Source organism: Danio rerio, chromosome 4 (assembly GCF_049306965.1).
Source record: "Danio rerio strain Tuebingen ecotype United States chromosome 4, GRCz12tu, whole genome shotgun sequence".
Classification (NCBI taxonomy): domain Eukaryota; kingdom Metazoa; phylum Chordata; class Actinopteri; order Cypriniformes; family Danionidae; genus Danio; species Danio rerio.
Window position 1 is genome coordinate 58,244,333 of NC_133179.1, and position 12,421 is coordinate 58,256,753.

Here is a 12,421-nt window from a genome sequence, read left to right on the forward strand (position 1 = left end):
GTGGTGAATTAAAGCATGTTTAATAGTGAAACCAGTTAATCATTGCATCCCTAACCACAATGCAGTGTTAACTATACAAATATGATGCTAACACCACTCCATAGCAGCGCTTCATAACCCTGGGTAAAGTGCAGCGCTAACACTGCTTTCAGATTACAGGTGTAAATGTGTCTTTACCTGGTTTACCAGCAGTGTGAACAGGTGTTACCAGATGTGGAGGCTCTTTTAGTGGATTGGCAGAAGAAGACACTAAACATCTGCAGGGGTGTGATTTATTCATATCTATACAAATGTGTGTGTATTGAAGCAGATTGAAGATCATTCATTCATTTTCCTTCAGCTCAGTCTCTTATTGATCAGGGCTCGTGTCTGACTGACAGGGAAATGTGACTGTGGGTCAGGTGATGAACACATGAAGAGAGCGGCTTTGTGTTTGTCTGAGCTCATTTTGTTTTAGTCCACAACAGAATCACAATATAAATGATGAAATCAGCTCATTTTCTGTTGTGTTTTATACATGACTTTAAGATGATCTTCTGAGCTCAAGTGTGTCTTCTTCCTCCTCACAGCAGACTTTACAGCTTGATGTGGTGTATTATGAACAATGTCTTTGCTCTGCACACTTCTACAGATGATGTTGAGTCCTTGTTGAGAGTGTGAGTGTGTGTGTTTGCTGATGCGAGGGCTCGATCAATAAGGAGAGCTGATCAGGATGTGTGTGTTCATCACTGCTGTTGACATGAGCAGAAACAGCAGTCAGCATCTTCACAACACAAAGAGATGTGTGATTGTCCAACTGTGTGATGTGGACTATTGCTGTGTTTGTAGATTGTCTGGCTGTATGGTGACAGAGGAAGGCTGTGGTTTTCTGTCTTCAGCTCTGACTTCAAACCCCTCACACCTGAGAGAGCTGGATCTGAGCTACAATCATCCAGGAGATTCAGGAGTCAAGCTGCTCTCTGAAAAACTGGAGGATGCAAACTACACACTGGACAAACTCAAGTATGTGGAGCATCACTGGCCTTGTGCTTTTACACTGAATGGCTTTAAAAAGACACTAGAAAGCTCTTTTCTGATCAGCTTCAGTTTTCTGTGAGGGTTATGGGGTGAGGAGAGACAGAAGATACAGCTTGTAGAGTATTCCAGTCATGTCTATGAAGAGCAAATCATTGAGTGTGAAATGAATCTCCTCTGTAAATGTTGGAGTGTATTGGCTCAGTTAAAGTGACATTAATCGGGACACACTGTACAGTTTCAGCATTTGAGCTGAGCAGAAAAACACTCTGGTTACTAAAGTAACCCTCGGGGAACGGAAATGCTATAAGTGGATTTAATCCACGTATGGGATTTTGTTTTAGAAAGCTAATCGTCTGAAAGAGTATATAACGAGCCAATGAAATGCCAAATGAATTAGCAGAGTAAGCTTGCGCACCTGAAGCTTATTGCAATCAATTCCGCATATAAGCACAGGGAAAGCAAGACAATGCAATCCTTTTAAGTTGAAGAGGCTGATACTTACAGCTAAGGAACAATCATAATGGTGATGCTATATAGCATTTCCATTCCCCTCCTCGTGGAACGAGGGTTACTTTAGTAACCAGAGCGTTCCCCTTCGGATAGGGAACTTCAATGCTATAAGTGGATTGATTCCACGTATGGGGAAATGTCTGGAAAACGCCATAATGACTGCACATTACCTCCGCCTCTGATAAGAGGATAGCCAGGCATAGCGTGAGCGCTCCTGCATCACAGAGAGGCGCGGTCTTCCAATGTGATCCCTGGCCCTTACTTATCCCACTTCAAAAGAAGTTTTATGCATTTAGATATATTTGGGAGTTGCAAGCATTTAGATAATTTCTAGGAATTAATATGACAGTACGTTGAGAAAGCGTGCAGTCCCGATAGGGAGGACCCTGCGGAGGCCACCTGCTACCCAATGGGGAGATATGATGGCAGAATGTATAGACTAGCCCTGAGAAGGGGAGTACACATATAAAAGATGGTTAGCGGAGAGGGAAGACACGAGTCCGCCTGTGAGGGCGTGTAAAATCTTGCAAATGTATTAGGGGTCGCCCAGCTCGCAGCTCTACAGATGAGTAGACACAGCTCACCCTGGCTCTGATAAGCGAGGGAGATGGCATCCACGATCCAGTGGGCCAACCTCTGTTTCGATACACCACTTCCCTGCTGCTGACCGTCATAGCAGACGAAGAGCTGCTCAGAAGATCCAAAGCTCTGATTGCGGTCCAGATAAATTCGCTAAGCGTGAACTGGACAAAGTAACGAAAGGACTGGGTCTGCCTCCTCTGGAGGCAGCGCTTGAAGGGTCACTAACTGGTCTTTAAACTGTGTGGTAGGAACCTTGGGCACATATCCCGGGCGGGGTCTCAGGACAAATTACAATAAAGTACAGGCGCGAGTCACTGACTGAAAAATGCCCCCAGGTCCCTGACCCTCTTAATCGATATTAACGCGACCAGCAGAGCTGTCTTCAGGGACAGAAATCTTAAAGAGACTGAGTCGAGATTCGAAGGGATTTGACGCAGGCTTGTGAGAATGAGGGGGAGATCCCAAGAGGGGATGAGAGGGGGGCGGGTGGATTAGTTCACCTAGCGCCTCTGAGGAACCGGATCATGAGGTTATGCCTTCCCACGGTGCTGCCAGCAACCGCGTCATGAGAGGGGAGATGGCAGCCACGTAAGCTTGAGTGTGGAGGGCGACAGCCTGCTCTCCAGCTTCTCTTGGAGTAAAGAAACCACAATTCTAATCTGGCAATTTTCAGGGGGTCTTCTCTGCGAGAGACGAACCATTCAGTGAATAGACTCCACTTCAGGGCATAGGCACTCGAGGAGAGGGCTCTAGCCACGAGTGATGGTATTAACCACCGCAGTCGGTAGGTTACCTAAGTCTTTCTCGCGTCTAAGGACCACACATGGAGGTTTCAAAAATCGGGGCGAGGGTGCCAGATGGTGTCCTGTTTCTGAGAGAGTAGGTCCTCCCTCAAAGGGATCTGCCAGGGGAGGGCCGCCGCGTGGAGGGAGAGCTCTGACATCCAGGTCCGGTTGGGCCAGAGGGGCGCAACTAGCCAAACCTGCTCCTCGTTCTCCCTGACCTTGCACAGTAACTGCACGAGCAGGCTCAATGGGGGAAACGCATATTTGCGCATGCCCCGAGGCCAGCTGTGGGCCAGTGCATCCGTGCCGAGAGAGCCCTCGGTCAGGGAAAGGAATAACTGGCAATGAGTGTTCTTGGGTGAGCAAACAGATCGATCTGGGCTTTCCCGAATCGCGCACATATCAGCTAATAATACTCGGGGGGAATCTCCATTCTCCAGGACGTAAAGGCTGCTGTGGGAACGTGTTGGCTGCACGGTTGAGCTCGCCTGGAATGTGAATGGCGCGCAGCGTATTCAGCCGTGTATGACTCCAGAGGAGCAGAGTTGGAGCTGAGACATGGAGTGAGGGCGAATACCCCCCATGCGGTTGATACACGCCACCGCCGCCGTGCTGCTGCTCCAGCACCGGAAAAAACAGTGGAGAGCGAGGAACAATGTCAACAGCTCCAGGTGATTGATATGCCAATGCAACTGGGTCCCTTTCTACAGGCCCGCAGCTGCATGCCTGCAACACATAGCCCCCCAGCCCGAACTGGAAGCATCTGTTGAAACAACAACATGACTGACGCCTTTCCTAGAGGCACTCTGGCCTATAGGAACGAGGGGTCATTCCATGGGCTGAGGGCGCGGTGACGCATCGCAGTAACAGTGACGGACTCGGTGTGTGCACGCGTGCCATGTGCGTCTGGGGACTCGATTGTAAAGCTAGTGCTGAAGGGGTCTCATATGGAGTAATTCGAGTGACGTGACAGCAGCTGCGGATGCCATATGCCCCAGGAGCCTCTGAAATAATTTCAGTGGGACCACTATTTTGCTGTCGAACTCTCTCAGACAGTTCAGCGTTAGCTGAGCGCGCTCTCTGGATAGGCGCGCTGCCTTGGTGACCAAGTCCAGCTCCACCCCGACAAAGAGATCCTCTGCACAGGGGCTGACCTGAAGCCCCAACTGGTGGAGGTGCCGGAGCACCTTGTTTCTGTGCATAATCAATTAGCTCGAGAGTGAGCTAAAATCAGCCAGTCGCCAAGATAATTGAGTATGCGGATGCCCGCGAGCCGAAGGGGCGCTAAGGCACCCTCCGCGAGCTTGGTGATGACCCGCAGAGACAGAGAGAGCCCGATGGGGGGGACTTTGTATTGCCAAGCTCGACTTTCGAACACAAACCGCAAATTTTTTAACTGACGGTGGCGTGGAATTTTTTATTTTTTTCAATTCAATTCAGCTTTATTTGTATAGCGCTTTTACAATGTAGATTGTGTCAAAGCAGCTTCACATAAATGGTCATAGTAACTGGAACAGTGTAGTTCAGTTTTTAGTGTTTAAGTTCAGTTCAGTTTAGCTCAGTTCAGTGTGATTTAAAATCATTACTGATAGTTCAAACACTGAAGAGCAAATTCATCGCTGCATAGCTCTACCAATCCTGAACCATGCGAGCCAGTGGCGACAGCAAAGAGGGGAAAAAAACTTCACCTGATAGGAGTGAAGAAAAAAAACCTTGAGAGAACCAGACACAGTTGGGCACGACAATTTTAATTTCTCTGCTGGCCAAGTCTTGTACAGAGCTTCAGTCACCGTGGTGGAATAATGGAGACATGGAAGTACGTGTCCTTCAGGTCTATTGCTGCAGACCAATCCTGAGGGCGAACGCACAGCTTATGCAAACAGTGGTTCAAAGCGCACAGATCTAGGATTGGTTGTAACACATCGCTCTTTTCCGGCACGATGAAGTACGGGCTGTAAAACTTGTCTCCATCTCGACTGGAGGGACTGGCTCAATTGCATCCTTCGCCAGGAGAACAGCAATCTCCTCTCGCAAGACAGGGGCGGACAGGGGGCGTTTTGCGAATTGAATCGCGTAGCCGAGTCTGATTGTGCGTATGAGCCACCGCGAAGGGCTGGCCCGCGCTAACGCTAATAGACTCATTGCTACAATAGCTGACGTACCAGCAGTGGGGCAGCACGGAGTGGGTGTGCTGGTCCCGCGGAAGAGCTGGAGGCGAGAGATTCACTCTCACCTCACACCCAAGCTCCAGGAGGGATGCTCGAGGGGTGGGAGAAAGGAGACCGTCCTCCCAGCGCCTGTGAGCCACTGGCGAGATGCACAGAACCTGCGATCTAGAAAGCATAGCGTCCCAGATTGGCAGGTTTCGGGCTGTCACATCCGGGGAAGTGGAAAAGGGCTCTTTCATTGATGTTTTCATGGCAGTGAAAAGTGCCGATGGAAATAAACCCGCCCCTCCTGCGGGGAAAGAGCAAATTCCCTCTTCTCTGGAAGACCTGTCTCAGGTATGCTTCGCGGTCCATTAGCGGACTTAACCCTCTGGGGTCGAAGACCGCGTATACGCGTTTTGACCTGTGGTGGCGTCAAACTGCTGAAATTAACTTAAATTACACTTTCAGTTTTGATCGTACAGATAAGATCAATACATCAATCGAATCTGTTATGTGTCTACTTTTTGTTGTACACTCACAACAACAACAAACGTGTGTGCTTTTGCAAAATAAGGAAAACAAACAGTGTAGGCATTCTGTCTTTTCTATCTCCGTGAACTGCTTTTAGAAACGCGTCGGTAAAATGTGCTGAAACTCCGCGAATACAAAACGCACACATATGACACATGCATTTCTAGAAAGCTTAAAGTGTCTACTTTTAAACGCAGCTATGCATGTTGAAAACAAACATTGCTTGATAAAGTAATCGTTATGAAACCAATGCTATGTCTAGTTTCTCAGTCTGATCTCATTAGTTTTAATGCGACCACGCCCCCAAGGCATTGTCATTACAAGCATCTGAGGCGCGAGCAGACTGTGGTCAGAAAAACACGTCACTAAAATGAAAGGAAACTCAGCAAATAGTCAACAAAGATTATGATTTCTGATATCTATATAAAGCTTGATATGTCTACTTTTGCATTAACCAATTTAAGTCGAAAACAAATTATCTCTTTTTATGTAATCCGTATAAAAGTAAGGACTGTACGGATTCTCCCTTTATCGCCTCATTACAGCAGCGTGGTCCCGCCTCTCAGTAAGCGCGCTTCATATCTAAATCCAGATGTGAAAACAACGGAGGTAAAGGACCAGCGGCAAAGAGAGCTAAAGTAGACAAGAAGTGCTCAGAGTTTGGTCAGTATAATGCGAGTAATGATGGTCTGTGTTATGCCGACAAACTGTTAGATGAAGATGTTGCCTTCAACGTCACAAAAATGTATAAAAACGCTACAAAAGTGGAACAGGATCAAATAATCCTGCGTCTGTGAGTCTCCGCTGATGTCAAGAAGGCCAGTTGTTACAGTGAAAAACTGCCTTTTCCTGCGCCCCTCCTCATCACAAGATACCTGTCTGCAAGACTACATATCTAAAAGTCCTTTGTAAGTTTATTCTTTAAATAATTACTGTGAATACCGAATGAGAGGATGATCACTTGCGCCAAAAGCTGCTGTGATGCACGCAACTGTTTAAAAGATTTCATTATCGCACATGGTGTTGTTTTTCACCTGCTTTCTTTTGCTCAGTTATTTTTGTTAATATGGATTTATCATCATTCTTTAAAATAACATTGCTCTAATATGAGATTACCAAAACTAACTCAGAATCATATTATTATAATTCAAACTTTGTATATACTATTCCATATATTTATGATGTATTGTTTTTAACTAATTTAACATGTTTGACAATATCAAGATAATATGTTGCATTTTGGCATGTTTTTTGACTTATTTATAAACTATTTATAGACATAAAGTTAAATAAAAAATATTTTGGGTTTGAAGAATATTGTGTTCCTGGACTTCACTGAGCTTAATAGTTTAATGTATGAAATTGTGAATGAGCTTGACTGTTGATGTCCTAAATAATAATGTCAAAAAACCAACATTTCTCAAAATGGATATATCTCATTTTGCAACTAAACTCTTAATAAACTATTATTACTAATAAAATAAAATAAAAAACAGTAGATTTGCTATGTGTAAATTTAAAAGTTTGCAGAGTTTTATAGAGTGTACTGACTCTCACAAAAGTTAAATCTCAAGTTATTTTGTGTGATTAATATATTTTAAATAAACTGCAAACAAAAAAGTATATAAACTTTTCTCTGATTCGTTCTTGAAACTTTTCCCTCCTAGTCACATACTGTACCTGTCTGATGGCTCATTATGCAGCTCATTATGCAGGTCTTTGTCTTCTCAGGTGTGACTCACTGCATAGTGATGATAGATCACGCCTTCCCGCATAAACCAATTTCACTTAAAAAGTGACTTAGAATTTTTAATTCATTATATTGTTTTCTGTGAGCAAGTTAACAAGATGATTCTCACATCATTTTGAAGTAAAAACACTAGACTACCAGATCCAGTTCTCAAAAGTCTTGTGCACAAATGTTCTCTGTGTGTTTCACAGCCTTGTTTCAGTGACTTCAAAATGTTAGTTTTTCACTAACCACGCATAAACGTTTCTTTCTCAAAAACACAAACAAACATGCTGCTTAGGTTTTATTGTAGCCCAACTTGTGCTGTTTACAGTGTTATCACACTTTAGCTATTAATATGTTTTTAAGATACTGAAAACAACACAAATGTCAGTGCATGTCAAAACTTCTCCAGAGCCCCAAAACACCCTCAGACCCCAGAGGGTTAAAGGCGCACTGGGTAGGGGGGGGGGCTGCCTGCTTTCAAGGTGCTTGACACGCCCGCATCGCCGGATGCGCGTGCGGGGGCGGGGCAGCTCTCGTAGTTAGGCTGTTGACGGGAGACGAGGCGGACTCCAGCAACAAGAGGCGCCACGCGGACAAAGATTGACCACAATGGCGTGCTCGACCTGAGGAATCGCTTCATACCCCCTGGCTGCTCCACGGTCAAAAGTGGTGAGGGCGGAGGGACACGCAGCACGGGCAGAAAAAGGTGCCCTCCAAGACTGCGCGAGCCTACTGTGCACCTCCAGGAAGAAGTGGATGAGAGGCTTCAAAGGCTTGGCCCTCTTGTCCTCTACGTAGCACCCATCTAGTCGGTCCGGCCGTGGAGCTGGGGGATAAACCATCTCCAACCCCATGGCCGAAGCAGCCTGGGAAAGCACTGCTAACATGTCTGTTTCTGGATCCGTTTTGACAGCACTCACCTGCCTGAGGGGGGCAAGCGGGCCTTGATCCTCGTAGGATAATGAAAGCCCACCCTCCGATGCAGCAGTGGACGTCTGGTCCCCGGTGTCATCGAACATAAGGGCTACCATCTGGTTAGATGGATCGCTTCCCCCGCTCAAAGCTTGGATGGAGCGCTTGGAGGAGTGGGAGGTCCGAGGGCCTGGAGGCGACCGATAATCTCCCACTGAAACCCTCAGATCTGCTCGAGTGCCCGCTGCAGTGCAGGGGACAGCTGGGGTGGTTCGCCCTTCTGCATGGGCTAGCCGCCATCTTAACTGCGCAGTCTTAGCATCACAATGACGACATGAACTGCCCGCAAGCACCGCAATAACACGCTGGACCCCCAGGTATGCAACGCAGTGCTCGTGCCCATCATCTGGGGACAGGAAACCACCGCATCCAGAAACGAACGGTCGGAGCGCCATCCTAAAAAGCACGTGCTGCACGACTGTGTTGCTTATTTTATGAAATTTGCAACTTTATACGCACCGCTCTGGAGGATTGGGCCCAAAGAACGCCAGGCAAGGGAGAAACTGAGCTCAACCGTCTGCTGCTGCGTGTACACACTCTGGACCGGGAGACCTCTCTCATTCACTCGAAATTGCTGGATATCAGCAGGAGGAACCCTCATCGACTGTCTCAGAAGGCTGTAATAGTCTCTGAAGCAAAAAGGATAGCATTGTCTTGCTATCCCTGTGCTTATATGCAGAATTGATTGCAATAAACTTCAGGTGCGCAAGCTTACGCTGCCAATTCATTTGGCATTTCACTGGCCCGTTGTATACTCTTTCAGATGATTGGCTTTTTGACACGAAATCCCCATACGTGGATTAAATCCACTTATAGCATTGAAGTTCCCCATCCAAAGGGTAACTTCTTCCTCCATTTCTGCTGAAGAATCCCACAATATCAGGTCAGGAATAGGGTTGGGGATTGAACATGGATTCAGATTCTGGAATCAGACACTTGGATTAATGTTCAGACTCTTGTTCTAAAATCAACATCTGGATTCCTCTTCTCTGTGCACACGTGTGTATTTTTCACTTGCTAATCTGTCAGGAACTTGGGCGCTGGCGAGCAGCTTTAATAATCTGAAAATAGTTTAGAGATGGACTGCAACATGTGCTCAAAGGCTGCATGTGCTGAAGAACGATGGCAAAGCTAAGTGTGATCACTGTAATAAATGAATGTTGCAGCAGGGTGTCTCCATCAACATGAGCAGTATCTGCGCTCGCTTCACCAACAGCAGAGGAAAAGAACGCACTGTGTTACATTCATTGTGCATCCCGGCTCAACCAACAAGTGTTGTGTGTTTTAGCTCAAGAGTTTGGAGCGTGTAGCTGAGCAGCTCAGTGCTAGCTTTAGCTTATTAGCTGAGAGGGAAACTAAACAGCTCATTCTCTCCATCTGTGTGTGTTTACAGTCTGGATCATGGAGGACACACGAGGATTACAGCAGGACCACGCAAATGTAGGACTACACAAACACACACATGCACACAAACACACACACACTACACATGTGCACACACACACACACACACAAACTCTCTCTCTCTCTCACACACATACACACACACAAACTCACTCTCAGACAGACACAGACACACTCTCAGTTTTCTGTTCTGTGAGAGTCGCAAAAATAGAGAAAAGTGAACCACTGTCCCCATTAACACTGAAGCAGATTAACAACTCAAAGATAAATGACTACAAAGACACTAGCTGGACATAACATGACAATATCTTTTGACAATTTTAACTGCATGGCATTTTCAAAGACATGGGAAAAGACGTCGATAGAAAAAGGACATATAATCCGCCATTAAAAAATTTCAACTTGAAACAAGGCAAAAACAGCTTTTAACATCAAATCTCACTTTATACTAAAGAATAACGCTTAACAAGGACACTATTAGACTCAATCCATCATTAAAACATATCATACAATGATATGATCAAAAATTTTAACTTAAACCGCTATATTTTATCCTTTAATCACGGAGCTCATTCACCTCTCTCACTCAAGTCCAAATCCGTTCTGACGAGAGCGGGATGGGAGCAAAAGGAAGTGACATCACTCAATGTAAACTGATTTTAAAACAAAAAAAGTTAACATTTCCTATTTACTTTTATAAGGTTATTAATATTTTTATTTGAACGAAAATGAAAATAATAAGAAAAGAAAATAATTTATTTATAAAAACAAATTACTGTTCACTGGAACAGTCCAAACAAAATCACTACACACACAGACACACATGCACATACACTCACACACCAGTGAACATGCGCGCACACACACTCCCTCTCTCTCACACTCACACACACACTCACGCACACACACACACATTCATGCACACACACACACTCTCTCTTTCTTTCACACACACACGCACAGCTGTGGTTATAAATGTGTGTGTTCTTGTGTTCAGATGTCTGTTTCCTGACTCTGGATCCAAACACAGCACACACTCGTCTCATTCTGTCTGAGGAGAACAGAGAGGTGAAGAGTGTGAGAGAGAAACAGCCGTATCCTGATCATCCAGACAGATTTAATGGTGACCCTCAGGTGTTGTGCAGAGAGAGTGTGTGTGGACGCTGTTACTGGGAGATTGACTGGAGTGGAGATGATGGTGTGGATATATCAGTGTCATATAAGAGCATCAGCAGGAAGGGAGGAGGTTACGGTGTGTCTAAATCAGTGTCAAATAAGACCATCAGGAGGAAGGGAGGTGAAAGAAGTGTTGAGTGTTGGTTTGGATGTAATGCTCAGTCCTGGAGTTTGCGCTGTGATTTCTCCAGATTCATATTCAGTCACAATAACACACACACTGATCTCCCAGTGAAGGCGCTCAGCAGTAGAATAGGAGTGTTTGTGGATCACAGTGCAGGAACTCTGATCTTCTACAACATCTATAGTGACACAATGAGCCTCATCCACTCAGTCCAGACCACATTTACTGAGCCGCTCTGCCCTGGGTTTAGGCTTGTTTATCCTGGATCATCAGTGAAACTGAGCTGAAGACTGACGAGAGATTTACCCAGAATCCTCTGCAGGAGCAGTCAGCAGCAGTGTGTGTGTGTCTGTGCGTGTGTGTTTGTGTGTGTGTGTGTGTGTGTGTATGTTCACTGCTGTGTATGTGTGTGTGTGTGAGAGAGAGTGTGTTTGTGTAAGAGAGAGTGTGTGTGTGTGTGTGAGAGAGAGTGTGTGTGAGAGAGAGAGAGAGAATGTGTGTGTGTGTGTGTTTGTTTGTTTGTGAGAGAGATGGTAGACCACCTGATGTGCACCTTTGTGTTGATTGGGGATGAACACTGTGTACACTGTCTTTGTGGGAAACATACAGTAAATATATTTGGTACTGTGTGTTTTGTATGAAACAATATTTTGAAATATTTTACAGTGCACTTCTGTAGGTCTGTACTGTTTGGAAGGGCGTAGGTTTGCACTTGACATTGGTGGGGACTGGGGACGAGTGAATACAATCCCCCCACACCCCCGCCAAGAATTAATATATGTTTTTTTTTTTTTATAATATAAGTATTATATATTGCTACTTATTATTTAACTGCTATTAAAATAAATTATCAATTAGTCTTCTTCATACAATTTATTAAGTTAAATTAAATAGTCAGGCATGTAGCCAAGGAGATTCAGGTAATTTGAAAGACCAAAATTTGGATTATTATTATGTTTGAATTTATCTTATTATTCAAATGGCCAAATTCTCACTGAGGAAGATTGAATGTGCTGGCCGGTTTGTTATTTGCCTAAAGGGTTTAGTTTTTAATTTAAATCAAGTTTTAACAAAAATTGTCAAAAGAAAATTATGATTTAAAAAAAAAATTTTTTTTCATATTTGAATAGTTTAGATGCAAAAACCTCTCATATTTAATATTTTCTTATAAAATTAGCATTTTTCTTCAGCTCCTGTGTGTGAACTCAGGGGTTTTACTTCTATAGTGATGAATACGTTTTTTTTTTTTTTTCATTGCCTTTAAAGTGAAATAACTGAACATAAATATACAAGGCTGAGAAAAAATGCTCACTTTACATGGCATTTATAGGTTTGGCCATCTGAACTCTTTATTTCTTTATTCTAAGAATTTAAAGTTCTAATTTCTAATTCAAAGTAGTTTTATTATTTATAAAACTGTAATAAAAATAAAGCA

General features: G+C 44.5%; 1 protein-coding gene across 2 annotated transcripts in view; it reads left to right on the plus strand.

Annotated features, from left to right (window-relative positions):
- LOC103910704 (protein NLRC3-like) overlaps positions 1 to 11,615 on the plus strand; it is a 61,568-nt gene extending 49,953 nt beyond the window's left edge. The window contains exons 11-13 of one of the 2 annotated variants that reach the window (XM_021475599.3): positions 829 to 1,002; positions 9,676 to 9,722; positions 10,684 to 11,615. In XM_021475599.3, coding sequence (XP_021331274.2) covers positions 829 to 1,002; positions 9,676 to 9,722; positions 10,684 to 11,273 — 811 coding nt within the window. In that variant the 3' untranslated portion in view covers positions 11,274 to 11,615. The remainder of the gene's footprint in view (positions 1 to 828; positions 1,003 to 9,675; positions 9,723 to 10,683) is intronic. The other variant, XM_073948087.1, reaches the window with a different exon arrangement.
- The last annotated feature ends 806 nt before the right edge of the window (positions 11,616 to 12,421 follow it).